The 27690-nt window shown below is 41.7% G+C and overlaps 1 protein-coding gene across 1 annotated transcript in view; it reads right to left on the bottom strand.

Annotated features, from left to right (window-relative positions):
- Positions 1 to 27690, bottom strand: part of FAM184B (family with sequence similarity 184 member B) — a 111632-nt gene that overhangs the window by 29258 nt on the left and 54684 nt on the right. Inside the window, exons 6-8 of the mRNA XM_089911701.1 lie at positions 22974 to 23084; positions 21031 to 21138; positions 6602 to 6708 (exon numbers count right to left, since the gene is read on the bottom strand). Of these exons, the coding sequence (XP_089767827.1) occupies positions 6602 to 6708; positions 21031 to 21138; positions 22974 to 23084 (326 nt within the window). The remainder of the gene's footprint in view (positions 1 to 6601; positions 6709 to 21030; positions 21139 to 22973; positions 23085 to 27690) is intronic.

The following is a 27690-nucleotide window of genomic DNA, read 5'->3' on the forward strand; positions in this document are numbered from 1 at the left end:
TTTAATGATATTGTTCCATAGTTTTCGGGCTTTCAGAAGAAAATAAGGCTGGAAGGCTGATGAGAAGTCAATTGTCATTAGTATTTATGAAAAGTCAACTGTTCCCTGTATGTAATTTGTCTTTTTAAAAAGCTGATTGCTTTAAGATTTTGGGGGGATTTTTTCTTTTTCCAGCAGATTTTCTGTGGTGTACCCAGGCATTGTTATCTTTGGATTTATTCTGTGGGGAGTTCACTGAGCTTCTTGAGTATGTAAATTGATGTCCCACACCAGTTTGGGGGAATTTTCAGTCATTATTTTTCCAAATATTTTTTCCTCCTCCATTTTCTTTCCCTTTTTTCTCTTGGGCTCCAAATACATGCATATTAGACCATTTCATATTATCCCACAAGTCAGGAAGAATCTCTTCTTTTTTTTTTTTTTTTTGCGGTACGCGGGCCTCTCACTGTTGTGGCCTCTCCCGTTGCGGAGCACAGGCTCCGGATGCACAGGCTCAGCGGCCATGGCTCACAGGCCCAACTGCTCTGCGGCATGTGGGATCTTCCCGGACCGGGGCATGAACCCATGTCCCCTGCATCGGCAGGCGGACTCTCAACCACTGCGCCACCAGGGAAGCCCAATCTCTTCATTTTTAAAAAATATTTTTTCCCCTAATTCTCTGAACAAGACAGTTTCTACTGATCTGTCTTTAAGCCACTAACTTTTCTTTCATTGTTTTAATTTGCTGTTAAGCCCATCCAATGAGGTTTTCATTATGGATATTGTCCTTTACAGTTTTAGAATTTCCGTTAGTTTCAAGGTTTTCATTTCTCTGCTGAAATTCCCTATTTGTTCACTCATTATAACAATCTTTTCCTTTATGTCCCTGAACATAGCTCATACAACTGCTTTCAAGTCCTTGTCTACTAATTCCAATATCTAGGTCATTTTAGGCTTTATTGGCTGATTTTTTTCTTGATTACAGGTTGCACTGTTCTGCTTCCTTCCACGTCTCATAATGTTTTCATCAAATGCTCAATATTGTGGATAATACAATGTAGGGAGTCTGTATTATGAATTCCTTTCAAAAGTGTTGAGTTTTGTTATGACAGCCAGTTAAATTACTGAAGGCTCTTTCTGATCCTTTTACACTTGGATTTGTCTTTTGTTAGAGCAGGTATATTTCAACACTGTCCTTTGTTCTAGGGTGTGGCCCTTACCCTATAGGGTATGTTTCTTACTCCTAAAGTGTTACTTTTCTGAGGTCTCAACTAAATGCTCAGAGAGCTCAGAAAGGCTTTTTTATTCTGGCTGAGCTGAGACTCCAATGTCTGCTAGCATTGAATCTCTGGTATCTTCATTTTCCTCAGCACCATGGCAGCAGCACACTCCTAGGCCTCATGGAGTCTCAACTTGTACATACATGCTCACTCAAGCCCCTGGCAAGGACCTACGGAAAACTCTCATAGATTTCTGCCCTCTATCCCCCCCACATAGGATCCTCTCTTCTGGTACCCTACCTTACAAAGTCCAGCTGCTTTAGCAGCCCTGAGCCCTGACATCTGCCTGCTCAGCTCAGCTCGCCTCCAACTCTCTGCACTGTGGTTGGCACTGTCCCCAGGGAGAGAGGCAGGAGCAAATGTGGGGTGATTATGGGATTCAACTCATGTTTCCCTTCTGAAGGACATGGTCCTTCTCTGCATATTGTCCTACTACTCAAAAGAGCTGTCTCATATATTTTGCTCAGTTTATAGTTGTTTACAGAAAGAGGGCAAGTCTAGTATCAGTTACCCTGTCATGCCTGGAAGTGGAAGTTTCAGTCCTTATTATTGAGTATTAAAGGAGAGACTGACCTTGGAAAAGTAGAAAAACTGTGGAACTTCATGTGGCACATAAGAACAGCTGCCCTAAGTTGAGATGTAGTTAAAAGCATGAGTTTTGGAGCCAGAGAAACTATCATCTGGATCCTACCATCTACTGGCAGTGTAAGTAGATGGGCAAGTTACTTAACCTCTCTGTTCTTCAGTTTCCCTCATCTTTAAAATGAAGTACTTCAGGGACTTCCCGGGTAGTGCAGTGGTTAAGAATCCACCTGCCAATTCAGGGGACACGGGTTCAAGCCTTGGTCTGGGAAGATCCCACATGCCATGGAGCAACTAAGCCCATGACCGCAACTACTGAGCCTGCGCTCTAGAGCCCGTAGGCCACAACTACTGAGCCCGCGTGCCACAACTACATAAGCCTGTGAGCCTAGAGCCCGTGCTCCACAACGAGAAGCCACTGCAATGAGAAGCCCGCACATCGCAATGAAGAGTAGCCCCAGCTTGCCACAGCTAGAGAAAGCCCGCGCGTAGCAGCAAAGACCCAATGCAGGCATAAATAAATAAATAAATAAATAAATAAATAAATAAATATTTTAAAAAATAAAATAAAATGAAGTATTTCAATAATGGTGTCTACCTAATGAAGATGAAATGGGTTAATCCAACATTCAGTAAATATTTATTATTTTCATCATCATCATTATTCCCTGGAACACCACTAATGGGAATTCCCCTCTCTTACTCCATTTTATTGCCCCAAATTCCCTCATATCCTAAAAACCTGATCTTATCCTACCATCTCTCACAAAGCAAGCCATAGCTAACTCTCCTGACTCCCCATGCTCCCTTTGAAGTTGATTGTGACCTGCTACCCCCCACCTCAAATCAACAGCCACTGGAAAAGCCACCTCCCTCTTACAGCCACCATGCCAAAAGTTCCCTGACAAGCATCCTTCAAGGGGTTAACTACTGAATACGCAGCCTCACCCCTTACAGGAGCCAATGCGTTTGTTCTGTCGTGCAGCCTCTAACCTTGGATCTTTCTATTCCTTTCTCATCACTGCTTAGCCCTTACACTCCCACTAAAACCACTGTGGAAGAAGCTTACAGACCCCACACCTCCTCATTTGGTTCTCTAGTTGAGGAACCCCTTTATCAATATAGCTATGTGGGAGAAAAAGACAAGTCTGTTGTGACCACCACTGCTGTTGCTCTGCCCAGCATCTTCTCCTTGGGGAAGCCTTTCCTCTTTCCATGGTGGTCCTGTTTAGTCCACAGGGTTTGGGTGCAGCTAACTCTGCCCTCATCATTAGCTGGCCCCAGGGAAGGGCATGTGACACATACCTGGCCAATCAGAGCCAGGCATCTCCTTAGCCAGAAAGACTGGCTCAGAGATGCACATGTGTCCCAAGTTGGGCCCCTTAGAAACTTCTTTCAAATTCCTGCCAGTATTTTCACAGTAAAGATTATTTCTTTCCCTTTGGAATTGTGAGTTTTAAACAGGCCAAGATTTGTGGCTGCCAGTGGTAAGTGACAGTACCAGGATTTAGTCTGGAGGCCTGACTCCAGAGTCTGTGCTCTTTAACTTCTATGGTTCTACACCTCATAGATCCTGAGACAGAATCTGGAGGGACCTGTGGAAGTATTATTAGCTGAAGAGTTCACTGGACTACAGGGTACCTGACACTGCCATTGACATGATTTAGGAGTGTAGGCTCTGCTTCCTCAATGCTATAAGTGTTTCTGTCCCCTCAAAATTCATAGTTTGAAGCCTATTGCCCAATATAATGGTATTAAGAAATGAGGCCTTTGGATTCTTTACAGATCTAGAACAAAAATCTTAAAATTTGTATGGAGACACAAAAGATCCCGAATAGCCAAAGCGGTCTTGAGGGAAAAGAACGGAGCTGGAGGAATCAGATTCCCTGACTTCAGACTATACTACAAAGCTACAGTAATCAAGACAATATGGTACTGGCACAAAAACAGAAATATAGATCAATGGAACAGGACAGAAAGCCCAGAGATAAACCCATGCACCTATGGTCAACTAATCTATGACAAAGGAATAATGGAAATAAAAACAAAAATAAACAAATGGGACCTAATGAAACTTAAAAGCTTTTGCAAAACAAAGGAAACTACAAACAAGACGAAAAGACAATCCTCAGAATGGGAGAAAATATTTGCAAATGAATCAATGGACAAAGGATTAATCTCCAAAATATATAAACAGCTCATGCAGCTCAATATTAAAAAAACAAACAACAAACAACTCAATCCAAAAATGGGCAGAAGACCTAAAGAGACATTTCTCCAAAGAAGACGTACAGATGGCCAAGAAGCACATGAAAAGCTGCTCAACATCACTAATTATTAGAGAAATGCAAATCAAAACTACCATGAGGTATCACCTCACACCAATCAGAATGGGCATCATCAGAAAACCTACAAACAACAAATGCTGGAGAGGGTGTGGAGAAAAGGGAACCCTCTTGCACTGTTGGTGGGAATGTAAATTGATACAGCCACTATGGAGAACAGTATGGAGGTTCCTTAAAAACTAAAAATAGAATTACCATATGACCCAGCAATCCCACTACTGGGCACACACCCAGAAAAAAACATAATTCAAAAAGACACATGCACCCCAATGTTCATTGCAGCACTATTTACAATAGCCAGGACATGGAAGCAGCCTAAGTGTCCATCAACAGATGAGTGGATAAAGAAGATGTGGTACATATATACAATGGAATATTACTCAGCCATAAAAATGAACGAAATTGAGTCATTTGTAGAGACGTGGATGGATCTAGAGACTGTCATATAGAATGAAGTCAGAAAGAGAAAAACAAATATAGTATATTAATGCATATATGTGGAACCTAGAAAAATGGTACAATTTTTGCAGGGCAGAAACTGAGATACAGATGTACAGAACAAACGTATGGACACCAAAGCAGGAAAGTGGCGGTGGGGGGTGGTGGTGGGATGAATTGGGAGATTGGGATTGACATGTATACACTAATATGTATAAAATGGATAACTAATAAGAACCTGCTGTATAAAAAAATAAAATTCAATAAATAAATAAATGTGAATACCCATTTAAAAGAAAGAAAAAAAAAAAGAAATGAGGGCTTTGGAAAGTGATTAGGTCATGAGGGTGAAACCCTCATGAATGGGATTAGTGCCTTTATAAAACAGACCCTAGACAACTCCCTTGCCCTTCCACCTTGTGAAGACACAGTGAAAAGATGCCTTCTATTAGGTAGAAAGTGAGCCCTCACCAGACACAGAACCTGCCATCACCTTGACCTTCGACTTTCCAGCCTCCAGAACCATAGAAATAAATTTCTGTTGCTCATAAGCCACTGCTAAGCAGTCTGAATGGACGATGGCAACCAACTACCTGAAGAGCTGCCAGATGGTAGCATGGCTTCCATGTCATCTGTCAGGAGCCCACACAGCCAATGATTAGTGTGGGGCAATGGATTATAACTGTGGTGGCCTCAGAATCACCTGGGAAGCTTTCTCAAAAGACATAGGGCTGGGATGTACCCAGACCCACTGTATCAGAATCTTGTGAGGTGGTGTGACAGATCATTATTGTTCAGCAAATATTCACTCTCCCCTTCCTCTGCCTTGTGTGATGCTATGGATTGAATTGTGTCTCCCCAAATTTACATGTTGAAGCTCCAATCACCAATGGTGGTATTTGGAAATAAGGCCATGGGAGGTAACTAGGTCGGGCCAGTGGAGCCCTCATGGTGAGATTAGTGTCCTTATAAGAAGAGACACAAGAGAGACCTCCTCCCACACTGTCTGCCGCCTTTCTCTTCACCATGTGAGGACACAAGAAGAAGATAGCCATGTGCAAACCAGGAAGAGAGTTCTCACCAGGAACTGAATGGACCAGCACCTTGATCTTGGACTCCCCAGCCTCCAGAACTGTGAGAAATAAACTTCTATCGTATGGTATTTTGTTATAGCAGCCCAAGCTAACTAAGACATGTGGCAAGCATATTCTCCTCTGCCTAGGGATATTATATGACTTGCTTTGGCCGATGGAATATGGGTAAAAATGAGAGAATGCAGTTCTGAGTGTAGGCTTTAAGAGGCACTGCATGTTTCCATCGGATTTTTTGAGTTTCTTCTCTTTACCATGACAACAACATGGCCTGGAGAGGGTAATCCATCAGTCTCAGTCCCAGCATGAGAAGCCATCTGAGCAGACTTAAACTCTGCCCATGGTTTGGGGCAGAGCAATAACAGCTGACTCTCAGTCAGGAGACAAGCTCATATAAAAATAGCAGAGCTTGGCAGAGCCAAGAATAAAGATAGCTGACCTATGAGCTAAAACCACCGATATTTTGGGAATGTTGGTTACAACAGCAAAAGCTGACTAATATAGGTGATAAAGGTGGGAGATTTCCACTCAGTGACTAAGCTCCCTCATCTCCCTTACTTAGTTAAGAACACTTGGAAGAATAGGGAGCAGAGGTTTGGGGCCAGTCCAGGTCTGTCTGAATTTGGGGCAGTTTATTAACCCTTTTGAGTTTCAGGTTCTTAATATACAAAAGGGTCCCTCTGGGTTGTTGTGACAATTAAATAAGATAATTCAGGTAAAGTCCATAGCTGTGCTGGAGGCATACAAGACATGTCTGTTCCCTCCCTAAGCATCATGCAGGGGGCGGTGATAAACACGTGAGGACAGAATGAATGAATGAATGAATCCTTCCAAGTCTGAGTCCTCATTCACTGGAGACCTCAGAAGCCTGCCTGTCCTCCTGTACCTTTCCTCTTCGTCGCTGTTGGTTCCTTCTTCAGCTGCTAGCTTGTCTTGAAACTCTTCTCCTCTGGGCAGAGTCTGAGAAGGTTCATTCGGCCTCAAGTATGGATCCTAAGGCAAAAACAGTTGCAAGATGAGATGAAGTACAGTTCTCTGAGTCAACTTGTGGTTTATCAAACCAGAGGGTGGAGGAGAAAGAGCCCCCTGCAATCCAGTGGCAGTGCCCAGCTCGCAGGCCTGTGATGATTCAGTGCTGAGCCCCCTGCCTTGCTTAGGAGCAGTGTCAGCCCTTATCCCCGTGTCCTGTTTCCAGTCTACCAAGCATGTCACACAGCTGACGAAATTAAACCGCGGAGCGAGGTAGTAGCTTGTCCACGGTTCCCACCAGTGAGGAGTGGAAATGAAATGCCATCGGGGAATCTGACCCTGCTGTGGGGATCTGAGAACAGTGCCAGCAACAGCCACTGGTCTATAAGTGGGAGCAACTGGTATTATTATTATATGCATTTTACAGGTGGCAGTCTGCTACATCCTATCACACAGGATCAGAAAACATGGAACTTGACCAGAAGCTTTGAGAAATGGGGTATGGTGGGAGGACGATATGGAAACCATGAGGTAATAATGAGGCTTCGGAATTTTCTATGAGGTTGAATTTGTCTGTTATCATTTCCCCTTTCTGCAGAGATAGAAAGGTGAAGACTTTCTTATTTTGATTCTTCTACTTGTTACAGTAACCACTGTCCATGGAAAACAGGGTAAGACAGGCTAGGACAGATTTCTTTGTTGAGAAATCTCATTAAATATTAGTAAATTGCAACCTGGGCTTCCTGCTAACTATGTGCCTGGCCTTGAGCCAGCCTTGTCTGTTTTTTCTGGACCTGAGCTTCATGAGCTGTAAAACAAAGGGGTTGGTTACATCTGTGGTTTTCAAACTGTGCTCCAGGGACCCTCGGGGGTGAGAGGGGCAAAGCTGAGGCTGGAAGATGGGGCCTTGGGCTCCCCTCCCCACTTGACACAGAATGAAACTGCTTTGGTTGCCTTCCGTGTACTCTAATGTCTATGAAAGGCCACCAGTGTCAAGGCCAATGATGACCTCCACGTTGCCAAATCCAATGGTCACTCCTCAGGCCTCAGCTAACAGGACCTCTCTGCAGAATTGGAAATATCTGATCACTCCCTCCTCCATGCAGCCCCCTCTCCTGGGTTTCCGCCTCTCTTGCACCTGCGCCTTTTCGGTCTCCTCTGCTAAAACTTCCTCCTCCCCTGCCCTAGACCTCAGTCCTTGGACTTCTCTTTTCTCTCTCACTCCCTAGTGTCTCATCTAATTCCATGGATACTGATGACAAACAAATTTATCTCTATTTCCAAGTTTCCCCCTAAAGTCTGGACTTGTATATCCAACTGCTCTCCAGATATCTCTTGGATGCTTAATAAGCTTCTCAAAACCGTCACACGTCCAGAACTGAACACTTGGTCTCACTTCCTCCAAACGACAAGCATGTACCTGCTACAGGGCCTTTGCACTGGTTGTTCCCGCTGCCTGCAATGCTCTACCCTGTGACATTTATGTGCTTCCTCACTTCAGTCACCACCACCAAGAATCCTTCCCTTGTTTAAAGCTTGGGCTCTTCTTATTGATGATGTAACTTTGGGAAAATTACTTAGGTTGTCGTGAGGATTAAATGCATGTAAATGTAAACGAATGTAACATCCTTGGGACAGTATTAGCTACACAGTAAGTACTCAAAGTAACATTCCCCAGGATTATTCCCTGACTACCCTTCTCTAAAATAACACCCCCTCTCACTTTCTTTTTCCCACCTTGCTGTACGACCTCACTGTTTGTTTTCCAGTGACGTTAATTGTCTACTTTTTAATTCTGGTTCCCTCACTGGAAGGTAAGCCCCATGAGGGCAGGGACTCTGCTCTGTTTCACCATTGTTTTCCTGGTTCCGAGGACAGCGTGTGACACGTGGTTACGCTCGGTAAACATGACATAAATAAACCCAAATAACTCACGGGCCACTCTAGGACAGCAGGAGGACCATTTTCTCCCACACACACCCCGCGCTCCCATCATGTCCCCTGGGGGCAATAGCTGGGACTAACTGCCCTTCTTGTGAGAAATCTGCAGGACACGCGGCTAGAAGGTGTGGGTGTAGGGATGGCTGTGGCCCAAACTTTGGGTGTTTTCCAGCTCTGCTCAGGAGCCCTTAGTGCCTTCATAATTCTTAAGTTCCGAGAACTTTGTGGTGTCTCTAAGTGGGACAAAATCTTGATCCCATGTGATGTTGGACCCCTCCGAAGAATCAGGGTGGCGGGGCATTTGGTAAGTGACTGTCCACCCCTGCCCGGAGGACCTGTCCAGAGTGCCCAGCAGCACAGCCTGTTAGAGGCTAAGGGGCCATTCTGCCTCCACAGCCATTCTACCTAAGCCCTTGTCTTCCCTTTGTGGGTGATGTGTTCTGAGCCAACGTAGTTAAGTCAGAGCTACATTTCCCAGGATTCCCTTCCCTGCATATTCTGGGCCAGCTGACTTTGTGCAAGGTCTGGAAGATGAGCACAAAGCAGCAGGCTTTATCTTTCTAAGCCTCTGGATGCCTGATGCAGGGCTCCAGGGGTGGCTGGAGCTCATGCACACTGTCGCCAATCTGCTGGCTCAGCTTGGTGGACTGGGCAGTTTGGGAGCTCTCAGCTCTTCTGCCTCCTGCTGGACCATCCCTAGGCTTCTCTGTGTCCTGGGCCAAGGGCACGTTTGGCTCTACGATGAAGGATGCCAGACTCTCCCACAGGTCGCACGTATCACCAAAGCTGGAGCTTCATCAGCCTCAGAAACTGACACTGTTCCAGCTCAGTTTCAGGGTTGCATTCGCCCTTGGTCTTCCCCATTCTACATCTGTCCTTCTTTCCTTCTGGCTGCCTGCCCTGCTTTAGGCCCACTTTAAGCCCCACACCAGATTCCAGAGCAACAGTTGAACGTAAAGTATTTAGCTGGCTCCCACAATTATGTCAGGTTATTTCCCAAAAGTAATTCCATATTCTGTATCATTTCTAGTAATTTGTTCCTCTGGGCAAACCCTAACTGATGCACACTCTTTAATCTCCAGACCCCACTTATCCTTCAAAGCTATACTCAACTGTCACTTCCTCCATGAAGCCTTCACAATCTCTTTTGTTGCAATTACACTCTTTCTTCTCAAAGTTCCCATATCAATTATTTTGGTACCATAATTTGTTCACAATATTTAGTGGTCATTTACTACGTTCCAGGCACTGTTCCAGGACACAGCAATAAATGAAACAGACAAAAGGTTTTCTGCTTTGTATTAGTTATAGAAGTGTTCTCTCTCTCCCATCCTGGAAGATAAATGAGGGTAAAAGTAATCCCAGATATAGTTTTCAAATCGTTATAAGTCCTGCAGCCAGTAACTAAGAACGTTCAGCATGGCCATTTTCCATTGCCTGAATCCTCTCTCTTCAGTGTTTGTAACTGGACACTGAAGTCTAACTGGTTGACATGTTCTAGGTGCAGGACCCAGTGAGTCTGCTTCATTGTTGTGCACTTTCAAAAATGATGTCACTGACCAGCTTACAACCTCCACGTGGACCTGAGGCTAAAAGGACCACCTTTGCCTTGTACTTTCAGGTATTTTGGGCATTGAATTATCTTGGAGCTCTCCAATCCTTATAAAGCCCAGAGCAAAGATCATAATCTAAGCAAAAGAGCTTTGTGAGACAACTGTTATAAACACATGTTCTGTATGATGTGGGGAAAATTACACAGTAAATATGGAACAACAAAAAAAAAATCAGAATAGCATAATACTATACTATAAATACATATATGATGATCAAAGTTAATTAGGTCCAGGTTTCAAAAGGAAAATGGAAGGTTACAAGGAAATTTTAGTAAATACAAAGCACAAAATAAGTGGCCAAAACAATCTAAATGGTACCAGTAATCACAATAAATAAGAATTGGCTCAATTCAATATGAACATCTCTACCCTGGTAAAAGGAATCATTCACTAAAAAGCTCTAATAATGAAATTGTAGACACCTAACAACAGAGACTGAAAACATAAGGCAAAGTGTACAGAAATGTAGGGAGAACTAAGCAAATTTATAGTGGGAGATTTTAATGCATACCTCTCAGAGACTCATACATCAGGTACACAAAATGAGCTAGGATATGAAAGATTTGAACAAGATTAATAAGCTAAGCCTAATAGCTAAAAAAGAATAGTAATCACTGCTAACGTTTATATGATGCTTAGTGCGCACCAGGCCCTCAACTCTCTGAGGTGTGAATCATTCCATTCTAAAGGTGATGAAACTGAAGCAGGAGAGGATATGTACCTTGCCCTAGGTCATACAGTGAATATATCACAGAACTAGAATTCAAATATATAAACTTTAACAACCAAACTGAGACTACTTCTTTGCTCTCACATAGGAAACATTAAAAAAAACTGACCCCACAGCAGGCTACAAAGCAAATCTCAACATAGTTCAGAGTGTTGACATTCTAAAGACCATATTATCTAATGACAATGCAATAAAATTAGAAAACAATCAGAAATTAGGTTTAAAAATGAGACAAACTTCAAAACTCTGGGATACAGCTAAAGATATATACTTAGAGGGAAATTCGTAGCCTTAAAACGTATTTATTAGAGAATATTTAAGAAGTTAGAAAAAGGATAACAATAAACTTGAAATAAGTAGAAGGAAAGAGGTATGAAAGACAAAATTAATGACATAGAAAAAGATAGATCTGACCAACATATCTGAAAGCTGGCTTTTTGAAAAGACACATCAAACGTGTAGTAAGACTGATCAAGGAAAGAGGGAGAAGGAACTTAAAGTAACATGAATAATGGACAAATATCTCACAACAGTTATTATGGAGATGAAAAAGAAGTTCAAATGTACTCTGAGCCACTGTGAAGACCATGAAAGAGAATGTGCAGGATATAATTTCTGGGCTACCTTATCGACCACTGATGTATCCTGGGCAGGAGTCCAGAAACAGGAGAGGATGGAAAATGCTTAAAAAGGCTGATGATGCACTCGGATGACTACACCAGCTCCCCACTACGTCGCATTCATCCATTTCCATACATTAACTCATGGATGCCTGCAACTCAGTGAGGTGGGCAGGAAAGACACCCCCATCCTTGTGTTATAGAGGGGGATCTAAAATCAGAGAAGTCTAGCGACTTGTCTCAGGTCACACAGCCACTGGAGAACAGCACAGGACTGGACTCCTGGGTCGTTCCACTACCATTCGTGTCATTCCATGTGACTGCACTGGCACTCGGCTATGCTGTTAGCATGATCGCCAGCTGCCAGTGTCAGGGCCTAACTGGGTGAGTTCAAACTGGGTGGTACAAAAGTGCTGCTCAGAAGTATCTAAAAAGAGACACTCAGAATCAACCTGAGAGATGAAGGCTGTGTGACCTGAGACAATCAACAGGGAGGTAAACTCGGTAACCTTTTCTGTTTCTGTTCAGTTGTTTCCAGCCCCCATGACACCAGAGACAAGAGCATCCTTCCTCCCAAAAGGGAGATGAATCCTCCCCCTCCCCGCAAGTAACTGAAGGACCCCAGTGTTCTTCTAAATCATCCTCTGGCCAAGGTTAATTTTTGAAGGTGTTCCTAATCTAACCCAGAATGGCACCCTCAGTCCCATTCATTCAGTTGTCATGTCAGGGGTCAGTTAATGTACAGGAAGTGTAAACATCTGCCTCATTCAGGTGTGTTAAGTGCTGGAAGGATAAAGATTAATGAGATACAGTTCGTGACTTCAACAAACTAATGGTTCAGCAGAGGGGACCAACAGACCATGTAAATGACAAAAACATTCCCTTCCTTCACCCACCCTCCTTCTGTACTTGGTGTTTTGGGTCAAAGTGCATCATTCAAAAGGAGCTGGGATGCCATCTGAGTATTTCTCAAACGGACTTGACCATGGAAATGAACAGTTGGCTGAAAGAGCACTTTCAAGCCCGCCAATACTCATTTCTCTGAATTCCAAATGGAGCGGACTCTCCAACCTCCCTTTTCTGTTTGTCTGCTTGCGATCCCAGTGAGTTCCTCCCAGGACCAACCCTGAGCCACTCTCGGTGTATCCTGAGTTAACTGCCCCTAATTCACACTCTTGGGTTCCCCATCAGGCATTTCTCAGGTTCTGCCCAGGGCTCTCTCCATTGTTAAAGTGTGCACAGAAAAATAAATAACTCTGCTTCTCCTCCAACCATCCACTGCAAAAGCCTCCTCCCAACTCCCCCCAAGCTGGTTATTTTAAACCCATGTTCACATTAGGTCTTCATCTTTCATCTTCTAGGCAATGAACCTCACCTAGATTGTTTCTATTTTAAAGGAATACCCATGCCCAGGAAATCTCCTGGAAGGAAATATTAAAAGTCATTCTCAAGTTCATTTGACAATCTTTCAAAGGTAGCATTACGTACATCTTAAAATAGAACACCTAATGCAATGGGGTTTTGCTGAAATGATTACAGGGGACTGTAATAGATACTACAAAGTCACCTTACATTTATAGACTCTATAACAGTTTTGAAAAGTGCCTTCATGTGCTTTCTTCTGTTCATTACAAGTCTCTGGAGGGGTGGAGGGCAGGGATTATCACTGCCACGTTACTAACGAGAAGTGGTATAGAATCATGGTTTGGGCCCTGGTGCTGCTCTTTGGGCCTCAGTCTCCCTATCTGTAAAGCAAGGATAATAATAACACTTGCCTTGGGACTTCCCTGGTGGACCAGTGGCTAAGACTGCACTCCCAATGCAGGGGGCCCGGGTTTGATCCCTAATCAGGGAACTAGATCCCACATGGCGCAACTAAGAGTTCGCGTGCCGCAACGAAGATCTCGTGTGCCGCAACTAAGACCCGGCACGGCCAGATTAAAAAATAAATAAATAAATAAATAACACTTGCCTCATAGGGTTGTTGTGGGACTGTGTACTGCACTACATTATTGGTACTTGATCTATGTTTGCCACTAGGAGTAGTGAGGAAACTGATCTCAGAGAGATAATTACATAATATTTACTTCCTGCATTTGAAATGGAGCTCTCCAAGGACCAGGACTGGGCCTCACTCACCCCGGCATCCAGCCCTGTGCCTTGCACAGTGATAGCACTCATTAATACTTGTTGAGGCAAAATGACTTGACTAATAATGACCACAAATGACTCTCCTTTTTCTTCTGGAGACAGTGCAGGCAGGGATCTATGAAAACTTTGCCCCTTCTCTGCCCCCGGTTCACTGTGACCCAGGCACCAGAAACTTCCAGAAAAAAAGTTTCCTTTAGAATTACCAAGACTGACATGGCTTTCTGAAAACCAATGAAGAACACTGTGAACTTAAGAGAATCAAGGAGACTAGACATGAGAGAGCAGGACAAACGGCTCAGTGGAGTCTCAGCTGTCTATGATGGGGACAGAGCCATACCCAGGGTTGGCAACCCTCCCTCTTCATATTCTGGGGGTGGAGTGAAAAGTCTGCTCTCAGTTGGCCTTATTATTTATATCTCTCTTGACTCACTGAAATGTTTTGGCAGAAGAGCAAAGAACAACCTTTGTCGCGTCCCACGTGGGTGCAGGGTTCACCACACTGCAGTGTGCTGCTCACACACCATCCGCATGAGCCTGGACTTTGCACCTCCAGGGCCTCAGCAAAGGTTTGACTCGCTTGGCTGGTATAGAGTTGGCTTGCCAAAAATATCTGAATTAAATTATAAATGTTCTCTGATTGATCAAGTTCAGAAAGTTGTGTAACCTGCTGTGTTGGCAAGGTTGTGGGGAAACAGGCACTTGCACGTGCTGCCATGGGGGTACGCTGACAACCTTGATGGAAGGCAATGCAGCAAATCTATCAAAGTTAAAGCCACTCATACCGCTGGACCCAGCAAATTCTACGATGGTAAGAGTTAGTACCTACTGAGCTTTTACACGTGCTGGGTGCTGTTTTCATCACTGCTTATATATTAATTCCTTTAGTCCTCACAAAAACCCTGGGAGGTAGGTACTATCATCAGACCCATCTTACAGGCGAAGACGCTCAGGCAAAGAGACTTTAAATCAATTGTCCAAGATTCTTTAGCCAGTAAGAAACCAGGTGTCAGGTTCAGGGGACAGCTCGCTTAACCACTATGCTACACTGTATCCCTCTACAGTGTTATCCATTTAAGTATTATCTATAGTGAAAAATTAGAAACAAACCAAAAAATTCATCATAAGGGAAAAGGTACATGTATTACAGTTTTTCTGTTCAAGGGAACACTAGACACTTGCTCTTTTTTTTAAAAAATGAAGTTGATATGGAAGTGTACTGCTGTGTGACAATCACCAAGCTATAAAAATTTAAGGAGCCCTCCCAGAGTCCACCGTTAGCCCCACCAAAGAGCCCGGGTAGGCTCCAGTGCTGGGTCCCCTCAGGCCAAACAACCAACAGGGAGGGAACTCAGCTGCACTTGTCAACAGACAAGCGGATTAAAGTTTTACTGAGCTCTACCCACCAGAGCAATACCCAGTTCTACCCACCACCAGTCCCTCCCAGCAGGAAACTTGCACAAGCCTCTTAGATAACCTCATCCACCAGAGGGCAGACAGCAGAAGCAAGAAGAACTACAATCCAGCAGCCTGTGGAACGGAAACCACGTTCACAGACAGATAGACAAAATGAAAAGGCAGAGGACTATGTACCAGATGAAGGAACAAGATAAAACCCCAGAAAAACAATTAAATGAAGTGGAGATAGGCAACCTTCCAGAAAAAGAATTGAGAATAATGATAGTGAAGATGGTCCAGGACCTCGGAAAAAGAATGGAGGCAAAGATCGAGAAGATACAAGAAATGTTTAACAAAGACCTAGAAGAATTAAAGAACAAACACCTAGAAGAATTAAATAAACAGAGATGAATAATACAATAAATGCAATGAAAAATACACTAGAAGGAATCAATAGCAGAATAACTGAGGCAGAAGAACAGATAAGTGACCTGGAAGACAGAATGGTGGAATTCACTGTTGTGGAACAGAATAAAGAAAAAAGAATGAAAAGAAATGAAGATAGCCTAAGAGACCTCTGGGACAACATTAAACACAACAACATTCGCATTATAGGGGTACCAGAAGGAGAAGAGAGAGAGAAAGGACCAGAGGAAATATTTGAAGAGATTATAGTTGAAAACTTCCCTAACATGGGAAAGGAAATAGCCACCCAAGTCCAGGAAGCACAGAGAGTCCCAGGCAGGATAAACCCAAGGAGAGACACATAGTAATCTAACTGACAAGAATTAAAGACAAAGAAAAATTATTAAAAGCAACAATGGAAAGATGACAAATAACATACAAGGGAACTCCCATAAGGTTAACAGCTGATTTCTTAGCAAAAACTCTACAAGCCAGAAGGGAGTGGCAAATATATTTAAAGTGATGAAAGGGAAGAAACTACAACCAAGATTACTCTACATGGCAAGGATCTCATTCAGATTTGATGGAGAAATCAAAAGCTTTAGAGACAAGCAAAAGCTAAGAGAATTCAGCACCACCAAACCAGCTCTACAACAAATGCTAAAGGGACTTCTCTAGGCGGGAAACACAAGAGAAGCAAAGGACCTACAAAAACAAACTGAAAACAATTAAGAAAATGGTAATAGGAACATACATATCGATAATTACCTTAAATGTGAATGGATTAAATGCTCCAACCAAAAGACACAGGCTCGCTGAATGGATATAAAAACAAGACCCAAACATACGCTGTCTACAAGAGACCCACTTCAGACCTAGGGACACATACAGACTGAAAGTGAGGGGATGGAAAAAGATATTCCATGCAAATGGAAATCTAAAGAAAGCTGGAGTAGCAATACTCATATCAGATAAAATAGACTTTAAAATAAAGAATGTTACAAGAGACAAGCAAGGACACCACATAATGACCAAGGGATCAATCCAAGAAGAAGATGTAACAATTCTAAATATATATACACCCAACATAGGAGCATCTCAATATATAAGGCAAATGCCAACAGCTATAAAAGAGGAAATAGACAGTAACACAATGATAGTGGGGGACTTTAACACCTCACTTACACCAATGGACAGATCATCCAGACAGAAAATTAATAAGGAAACACAAACTTTAAATGACACAATAGACCAGATATATTTAACTGATATATATGGGACATTCCATCCAAAACCAGCAGATTACACTTTCTTCTCAAGTGCACACAGAACATTCTCCATGATAGATCATATCTTGGGTCAACAAATCAAGCCTTGGTAAATTTAAGAAAACTGAAATCATATCAAGCATCTTTTCCGAGCACAATGCTATGAGATTAGAAATCAATTACAGGGGGAAAAAAACATAAAAAAAACCACACACACACTGAGGCTAAACAATACATTACTAAATAACCAAGAGATCACCAAAGAAATCAAAGAGGAAATCAGAAAATACCTAGAGACAAATGACAACAAAAACACGACGATCCAAAACCTATGGGATGCAGCAAAAGTAGTTTAAGAGGGAAATTTATAGCAATACAATCCTACCTCAAGAAACAAGAAAAACCTCAAATAAACAATCTAACCTTACACCTAGAGGAACTAGAGAAAGAAGAAAAAACAAAACCCAAAGTTAGCAGAAGGAAAGAAATCATAAAGATCAGAGCAGAAATAAATGAAATAGAAACAAAGAAAATAATAGCAAAGATCAATAAAACTAAAAGCTGGTTCTTTGAGAAGATAAACAAAATTGATAAACCTTTAGCCAGACTCATCAAGCAAAAGAGGGAGAGGAATCAAATCAATAAAATTAGAAATGAAAAAGGAGAAGTTACAATGGACAGGACAGAAATACAAAGCATCATAAGAGACTACTACAAGCAACTCTATGCCAATAAAATGGACAACCTGGAAGAAATAGACAAATTCTTGGAAAGGTATAACCTTCCAAGATTGAACCAGGAAGAAACAGAAAATATGAACAGACCAATCACAAGTAATGAAATTGAAACTGTGATTAAAAATCTTACAACAAACAAAAGTCCAGGACCAGATGGCTTCACAGGTGAATTCTCTCAGACATTCAGAGAAGAGCTAACAGCCATCCTTCTCAAACTCTTCCAAAAAACTGCAAAGGAAGGAACACTTCCAAACTCATTCTATGAGGCCACCATCACCCTGATACCAAAACCAGAAAAAGATACTACAAAAAAAGAAAACTACAGACCAATATTACTGATTAATATAGATGCAAAAATCCTCAACAAAATACTAGCAAACAGAATCCAACAACACATTAAAAGGATCATACACCATGATCAAGTGGGATTTATCCCAAGGATGCAAGGGTTCTTCAATATATGCAAATCAATCAATGTGATACACCATATTAACAAATAGAAGAATAAAAACCATATGATCATCTCAATAGTTGCAGAAAAAGCCTTTGACCAAATTCAACACTCATTTATCATAAAAACTCTCCAGAAAGTGGGTAGAGGGAACCTACCTCAACATAATAAAGGCCATATACGGCAAACCCATAGCAAACAGCATTCTCAATGGTGAAAAACTGAAACTGTTTCCTCTAAGATCAGGAACAAAACAAGGATGTCCACTCTCGCCACTATTATTCAACATAGTTTTGGAAGTCCTAGCCACAGCAATCACAGAAGAAAAAGAAATAAAAGGAATCCAAATTGTAAAAGAAGAAGTAAAATTGTCACTGTTTGCAGATGACATGGTATTATATAAAGACAATCCTAAAGATGCCACCAGGAAACTACGAGAGCTTATCAATGAATTTGGTAAAGTTTCAGGATACAAAATTAATGCACAGAAAGCTCTTGCATTCCTATACACTAACAATGAAAGATCAGAAAGAGAAATTAAGGAAACAATCTCATTCACCACTGCAACAAAAAGAATAAAATACTTAGGAATAAACCTACTTAAGGAGGTAAAAAACATGTACTCAGAAAAGTATAAGACACTGATGAAAGGAACCAAAGATGACACAAACAGATGGAGAGATATACGATGTTCTTGGACTAGAAGAATCAATATTGTGAAAATGACTATACTACCCAAAGCAATCTAAAGATTCAATGCAATCACTATCAAATTACCAATGGCAGTTTTTACAGAACCAGAACAAAAAATCTTAAAATTTGTATGGAGACACAAAAGACCCTGAATAGCCAATGCAATCTTGAGGGGAAAAAAATGGAGCTGGAGGAATCAGACTCCCTGACTTCAGAGTACACTACAAAGCTACAGTAAACCAGACAATATGGTACTGGCACGAAAACAGAAATATAGATCAATGAAACAAGATAGAAAGCCCAGAGATAAACCCACACACCTATGGTCAACTAATCTATGACAAAGGAAGCAAGGATATTCAATGGAGAAAAGAAAGTCTCTTCAATAAATGGTGCTGGGAAAACTGGACAGCTACATGTAAAAGAATGAAATTAGAACACTCCCTAACACCATACACAAAAATAAACTTAAAACAGATCAAAGACCTAAATGTAAGACCAGACACTATAAAACTCTTAGAGAAAAACATAGGAAGAACACTCTGTGACATAAATCACAGCAAGATCTTTTTTGACCCACCTCCCACAGTAATGGAAATAAAAACAAAAATAAACAAATGGGACCTAATGAAACTTAAAAGCTTTTGCACAGCAAAGGAAACCATAAACAAGACGAAAAGATAACCCTCAGAATGGGAGAAAATATTTGCAAACAAATCAAAGGACAAAGGATTAATCTCCAAAATATATAAACAGCTCATGCAGCTCAATATTAAAGAAACAAACAACCCAATCCAAAAATGGGCAGAAGACCTAAATAGACATTTCTCCAAAGAAGACATACAGATGGCCAAGAGGCACATGAAAAGCTGCTCATCATCACTAATTATTAAAGAAATGTAAATCAAAACTACCATGAGGTATCAGCTCACACCAGTTAGAATGGGCATCATCAGAAAATCTGCAAACAACAAATGCTGGAGAGGGTGTGGAGAAAAGGGAACCCTCTTGCACTGTTGGTGGGAATGTAAATTGATACAGACACTATGGAGAACAGTATGGAGGTTCCTTAAAAAACTAAAAATAGAATTACCATATGACCCAGCAATCCCACTACTGGGCATATACCCTGAGAAAACCATAATTCAAAAAGACACATGCACCCCAATATTCATTGTAGCTCTATTTACGATAGCCAGGTCATGGAAGCAACCTAAATGCCCATCAACAGAGGAATGGATAAAGAAGTTGTAGTACATATATACAGTGGAATATTAGCCATAAAAAGGAACGAAACTGGGTCATTTGTAGAGATGTGGATGGACCTAGAGACTGTCATACAGAGTGAAGTAAGTCAGAAAGAGAAAAACAAATATTGTATATTAACGCATATATGTGGAACCTAGAAAAATGGTACAGGTGAACCAGTTTGCAGGGCAAAAATAGAGACACAGATGTAGAGAACAAACGTATGGACACCAAGGGGGGAAGTGGTGGGGCAGGGGTGATGGTGGTGGGATGAATCAGGAGATTGGGATTGACGACATATATATACCAATATGTATAAAATAAAAAACTAATAAGAACCTGCTGTATAAAATAAATAAATTAATTAACTTAAACTATACCTGTAAAGTACATAACAGTTGCCTAATAGAAAACACAGCACCAGATGTTTAATTCTATTACTAAATGTCCACATTGTGTTAAAGCTATTTGTTTATATATATATTTCTCCCGTGTAGCATGTAGCTCAGAGGCTGGCACTTGTTATGTATTTCACAGATGACTGCAGAATGAAAGAATAACGTGCATGTTGAGTTGAATCAAGTGGAATTGATACTCATCAAGGTTCCTCCTGCAACTCTATGTAGGAGGGGTCTGTACTTCTCTCTAGAAGTAAGCTCATGGAGGGATCTCGGTCTAGACCCAGGAGGGTCGGATGAGAGCCGAGTTTCATGGTGAAACAACCCAAGCTTCTCAACATGCACTCGAGGGGGAGTTATGATTACTGTTATGCTTCTTGCTGGGCAGAACCAAAGACCCCACTCTAGTCCAGTGCCCCTTGATCTGCCAGCCAGGCTGCAATCAGAGAGGGAGAGAAGAGTCATCTGACAAGCCCTGTTCTTTTTCAAACCATGTGGATAATTACTCAGAACTCTATTTTCGTCGTGGTTTTTGCAAATTGATTTTATAATGATTTTTTATTTCAGGCATTTTGGCAGCTCTAAGGGGGGAAATAAAAGAGCCCATTAATGCCAGCATGTGTCACTGGGGACATCGAAGTGCTGAAAAGAAGAAGAAAAATATCCTTAATTAAAGCAGAAAAAGCTAGAAGTTACCTGGGTCTCTAAAATGTTGCCTTGCTGGCAGTCCAATTCTTGGGGCCGTTCATTGCCTCTCGGGGGATGTACATTATTCTGCTGGATAAATTCTTCCAGCCTTAAAACCTATAACAGAAGAATAAAAACATTCAGCAATGAAACAAAGTCCTATCACCCGGCTGTGGTCATTAATCTGGGACCCATTCCCTTGGGTCAATCAGTTCTGGGGACTGTGCCCCACTAGACAAATCCCAGACACGCTTCTAGAGAGGCCATTTCTAATTAGCTAGTTGCTTCGTCTCTCCAGAAGAAGATGAGCCTGGCAGGTTTACAATATTCCACACTTCTCTTTAAATTATTCACATCTACATAACTGTACCAGAGCTGTAGCATGGTTTCCATTAGTTTTCATACCACTCCTGGAAGGCCACCCTATTTTGTTTTTACAAAGTTAGTTGGTAAAGAAGAGGAACAATATTTAAGAATTATACAGATAATATGAGAGAAGAGTGGCTAAAAGCTGCTATTAAATTATAGTCTTAATTATGATTATTATTAACCAACTAATTGTAGAGTGTCAGTTAAACTGTCTGGTTTCCCTGCTCTAGACTTTGAGAAGAACAAGGTCAATAACCATAAAGGAACCTCAGGTGTTGCTAAAACTAATGCTCCTCAGGCAGCTCCTCAGGTGTAAAGTGGGGAGGAGAAGGGACAGACTGAGAGCAAGATGGTAAGATCATAAAATATCGTCCCTGCCTTCAAGGAGCTGTCATCTTATGGAGCAGAAAGATGCATGTTTACAATCACAACAGCATTCAGTAGACACATGTACAATATATAAGAGCATCATTAATGGTGTGTTTGCTCTGTGCCAGGCACAGACCTAAGCATTTTACAGTATTAACTCTTTTAATTCTCCTAACAATTACTATGAGGTAGGTACTACCGCAGAGAACTTACAGCAATAAACTCTGCCCAGGGAATTCCAGCACAGTGTTAAGGGCACTGAAGGATGAATAGGAGTCCATCAGCGGCAAGTTCTTCTCCCTAGTAACACTGTCTACAGCGCCTTTAAACTTTGAACTTGGTCCCTGGGTGGTTTGGACAAGTGGGCCCAAGAAGAAAACTCCACTGTTCAGCTGGTTTACATCCATTCCTTACCCTGCTCTCCTTGCCTGCCTCTACCAGGGAGGCCTGACGGCTAAATCCTTGCTTTCCCAGGCTGGCCACGTGGCACAGATATTACCAATGGGAGTAGGAGTCAGCTGGGGGCTTCTGCGTATGCTTTTGTTTTCCTGATGAAGTGTGCAGGCCTGGTCATCCCTGCCCCTCCTTCTTTCCTGCTTTAACTTGGGGCATGACAACTGGAACAGTGACAGTCGTTCTCACAGCCAAGGGGAATCTGAGCCAACTTCTCCTACGTGCAGTGCTAGGAACCTATGATGCATTTAGGGGCCATGAACATATTTTCATTTCTTTCAGAATCAGAAGAAAAAACTGCAGCCTGGACACATTCACCTTTATGACAGTGCAGTTACAAATTATAATTTTAAATTCTTTTTGATAAAGAAAAGAGCCCAGGAAGGCAGAAGTATCTAATGCCCTGGACACTGATAACACAGCCGGGGGTGGGGAGAGGGCAGGACCAAGATGTTTGCAGATTTTCCAGGCCTGATATCATTTAGCCACAGAATCAACACCAGCAGCCTCCTGCCTCCCTCTTTTATGTGTGACATTAAGTGCCTCTTTGTTAAGCCTCTATAATCAGGCTCTCTGTTATCTGCAGCTGAATTTATGCCCGAGACAGCCTTCCTGTCAGGATGAAGTCTTTTTCTTCCTTCCAAGGATGCTAAATGTAAGGAGGTCAGGGAAGCTTCCCAAGATTCCTAGCATCTCAGTTCATCAAAAACTCCTGGAGCCCAGAACCATCATTCCAAGAACAGCTTTTATTCGGGACTTACCTCAAGCAGTGAATTCTGGAGCTTCACACTTAGGGCCTCTTTCTCTTCTTGCAGATGCTTTATTTCATTTTCTGATTTCTTCTTCACTTCCTCCAACTGTGCTTCTACTTCCTAAATGATGAATGGAAGAGTTAACCACACAAGCCACGAAAACATGGACAGGACACACCCTGCCTTATTCCCAAAGGGGTTCAAAGAAACTCACAAGAGTCATAAACTACTATAAGAAAACATAAATTAGGGCTTCCCTGGTGGCGCAGTGGTTGAGAGTCCGCCTACTGATGCAGGGGACGCGGGTTCGTGCCCCAGTCCGGGAAGACCCCACATGCCGCGGAGCGGCTGGGCCCGTGAGCCATGGCCGCTGAGCCTGCGCATCCGGAGCCTGTGCTCCGCAACGGGAGAGGCCACAACAGTGAGAGGCCCGCGTACCGCAAAATAAATAAATAAATAAATAAATAAATTAGAAATACATGAGAAAGTCCAAAGAAAACAGGTGCTAAATTCACACCACAAAGTCAAATATATACTGGGGGGGGGTGGGGGCAGAGTAAACCCCTGGCTTTAAGTTTTGTAGTGTCAAATAAAAAAACAGAATGCTCATTACTGACAAAGTTCTCATGGTTCTATAAATCAAAAAGCCAACTACATCCTCAGTTGCAGGGAAATATCAAAAGCAGAATGAAATTTCTTCTTTGGCCTTCTCAACAGCATCCTTACTTTAGTCAAAATGATGGGATTCATAGGGCTGCTTCCTCCATGGTCCCTCCCCACAGCCTCATAGTCTCAGCACAAAGCAGATCCAGATAAAAGAACATTCTGGAGCCCATGTGAGTGGTGCAGCTGCATTTTAGCTGTGTGATCTTGGGCAGATTTCCTAACTTCTCTGTGATTCAATGCATTACTTACATGCTTAGCACAGTTCTAGGTACATAGTAAGGGATCGATAAATGCTAAGTAGTACTATTCTTACAGATGCTTATGCTTTCTGATCTAGCTTAATATCTGGGGAAATTTTTCAAGTGTCTAGAGCAGTGGATGAAATATTCTGTTCCTCGTAGCTGAATTTTAGGTAGATATTAAGTCATTTATTTGTTCAACAAATATTTATTGAGACCTACCATGTGCTTGGCACTGTTCTTGAAGCTGGGGATAAAAACAGACAATATGCTTACTCATCAGGAGCTCACATTTGCGTGAAAGAGATAGGCAGCAAAGTCAACAGCTATGATGCAGTACATACCATGTTGGATGGTGATAATTGATTACACACCTTTATGGTCTAACTGGAAGTAGATAGACATATTAGCAGTTGACATTTACTGAGTGTGTACCATTTTCTGGGCGCTTTTCACAGATCATCTCGTTGATCCTTATGAAAACCCTATGAGCTAGGTAGTATTGTTAAAGCTCATTATACAGATGAAGAAATGAAGCTTGAAGAGGTTAAATAACTTGCCCAAGGTCATGCAGCCCGTAAGCAGAAGAGTCAAGATCCAAACTCAGGAAAGGATGACCCCTTGGCTGTGCTTCTTCCCTGCCTGCATGGGTCCAGTTATACGTGGACATTTTTCAACAGTAAATACTACAGTACTACACAGTCTGTGGTTGGTTGAACCTGTGGATGTGGAGGAACTGCAGATACAAAGGGCCTACTATAAGTTATACTTGGATTAACTCCCACATTGTTCAAGGGTCAACTGCAGAATGAATGGACTTTATGGCTGATCGAATGTGAGGGATGACAGAGAAATTATGGATTTCTGGATTTCTGACTCCTGGATTTCTACCTGATCATCTAAAGAGATGCTGCTACTGATCATCTGGATGACACCTTTACACTCTCTATGGGGCCAGCCCCAGGCCAGGCCAGTGGCCCTGGCGTGGCGCTTTGCATAGTCCCTGGTGTCAGTCATTTAAAAGAGAAGAAAAGGGGGCTGTGATTAGATTGTAAGGGTCGCATGATGTGGACACTTAGGCCAATGTATAGTGTCTTCAGTAAACCCACCATCTCCTTTTGCAGGGCTTGTTGCTTTGGGGAGTTCATTTTCTGAAGATGATAGATAAACTTTTTGTTTAAAACAAGTTGAGATAACTTAAGCAACATCAGAAATAAGGCCGTCCCCTCAGCAAAGATTCTGATTTTTTTTTACTTCATTATTTAGTCCCTCATTCACAGAATCTTTTATTGAACAGAAGTTTTGTTTAACACGCTTATTGGTGCAGACACTCGCTAACTCTGCCAAGGCATGTTCACTGTAACAGCACAGTGGAAACCCCCTGCGAGAAAGATGCTTAGCATAAAGCAGTGGCTATTTCTAATCCTGCACAGCCTAATGTCCTAGGGTATATGTAATAATCACAGCTTCAGCTGTTGCCTTGACAAATGGACCTAAAGGGAAAAAATTTCCCCACGAATTTCCTCAAGTGACCTTGAGGATTTCAACAGGAAGCGTTAACATTATCTTCCTAACTCGTGGAAAGAGAAAAAACAACTACAAAGACAAGAACGTGAGGAAAAAGAAGGAGATGAATGCTTTCAGGTATATAAATTGCTGCATCCCACCCCTGGAAGAAGGCTCCATGGGCTATGAATCTACAGGATTCACACAGTACTTTCATAAGCTCTGTTCTCATTTAACTCTCATAATACTTATGGAAAAAGGCTTTATTGCATCCATTTCACATGAAGCAAATCCAATGGCTGGTAAGAGGCAAAAGCAGGACTCCCACCCTTTTTCTGCTTTCTTGTCTAGATTGTCCACAATTACTGGCAGTTTAAGAAAAGACACATAAGGGAGCCACTGTTGACGGGAACAACAAATAAGCAGCCACAGGAAATCACCAAGCAGAGATTTCAGTTGGCATTTTAAAGGAAAACACGTTAACTTTTTTCAAGAAGAAAAATCACTCCTTGGTATGTATTTATAGTAAAGTTCCTGGTGTAGCTGAAAGAGTAAACCGGTACAAAGCCTGAAATGTCACTCAGAAGGGGAAGGCAGAAGAGATAATGATCTTAAAACTTCCATACTGTATAAAAACTATAACCCACAGCAAAACATTGCAAATAAACTACACTTCAACTTAAAAATTTGAATACAGAAAAAAACTATAACCTACAGACCCAAGATGTCCAAACAGAACCCCAAACAGAAAAACACAAAGAATATCACACCATGACATATCATAATCAAATTGTGATATGATAAAGAAAAAAGTCTTCAAAGCAATCAGAAAACAAAAAGATACACTATGCACAGGGGAGAACAGGTGAGAGTGGCTACCAACTTTTCATCTGAGGAAAATACAAACCAAAAATTTAAAAAAGTTGAACAGCATCTTTAAAGTGCTGAAAGAAAAAAAACTGTTAACCTAGAATTCTATATCCAGCAAAATAACCTTCAAAAATGAAGGCAAAATAAAGACATTTTCAGACACATAAACACTGAGAGAATTTGCTGTGAGCAGACTGACACTACAAGAAACATTAAAGGAAGTTCTTCAGGCCAAAAGAAAATGATACCAGATGGGGCACTTGAATATGCCAAAGGAATGAAGAGGGTAGCAACGGTAAATCAGAAAATATAAAAGACTTTAGTTTTCTCATTTAAAGATTCTCTCTAAGAGATAATTGACTATTTAAGGAAATAGAAAAGCGATGTAGAGTTTATAACATATGTAAAGTAAAACATATGACAACAACTTCACAAAGGTTAGGAAAGGCTAAATAAAAATAGTGTGCTGCTGTAAGGTTTGTACAGTGAAGTATATATGTATTGCTTCTCCGTACAAACCTTACAGCAACACAATATGTATGAAGTAATATCATATTATTTGATGGCATTGATAAAGTTGCATGTTATAAATCCTACAGCAACCATGGCACACCATCCCCTCCCCAAAAGAAGGATATCTAACAAGTCACTAGTGGAGATAAAAAAGGGAATACCAGGGCTTCCCTGGTGGTGCAGTGGTTGAGGGTCTGCCTGCCGATGCAGAGGACACGGGTTCGTGCCCCAGTCCGGGAGGATCCCACATGCCACGGAGCAGCTGGGCCCGTGAGCCATGGTCACTGAGCCTGCGCGTCCAGAGCCTGTGCTCCGCAATGGGAGAGGCCACAACAGTGAGAGGCCGGCATACCGCAAAAAAAAAAAAAAAAAGGGAATACCAAAAGCTATATATTCAAGTAATCAAAAATAAACAGGAAAACAGGCAAAAAGAAAAAAAGATGTGACAAAAAGAAAAAAAAAAACTCAGCAATATGGTAGACTTAATGATAATTACATTGAATGTAAATGGTCTAAATGACCCTCAAAAATCAGACTGCCAAGCAGAATAAAACAGAAAATCCAGCTATCCTATTTGGGTTGGCCAAAAAGTTCGTTCAGGTTTTGTAACAGCTTACGGATCCCGAACGAACTTTTTGGCCAACCCAATACAAAAGCACTTTGACTAGAAAGACACAGGTAGGTTAAAAGTAAAGGAATGGATTAAAATAGACTGTAACACTAACCACAAAAATGATAGAATGTCCGTATTTTTATCAAAGTAGACTTCAGGACAAGGAATATTCCATAATGAGTAAGGAGCCAATTCATTGAGAAGACATAATAAGCCTAAATGTGTATGTACCTCATAAATAAGTTTGAATTTATCTAAGGCAAAAACTGACAGGACTAAAAGGGAAAATATAAAAACTGACTTAAATTTGATATTTCAA

This window comes from Delphinapterus leucas, chromosome 5 (assembly GCF_059928025.1).
Source record: "Delphinapterus leucas isolate spDelLeu-1000000601 "Yukka" chromosome 5, BTC_Dleu_Yukka2, whole genome shotgun sequence".
NCBI classification, from domain to species: domain Eukaryota; kingdom Metazoa; phylum Chordata; class Mammalia; order Artiodactyla; family Monodontidae; genus Delphinapterus; species Delphinapterus leucas.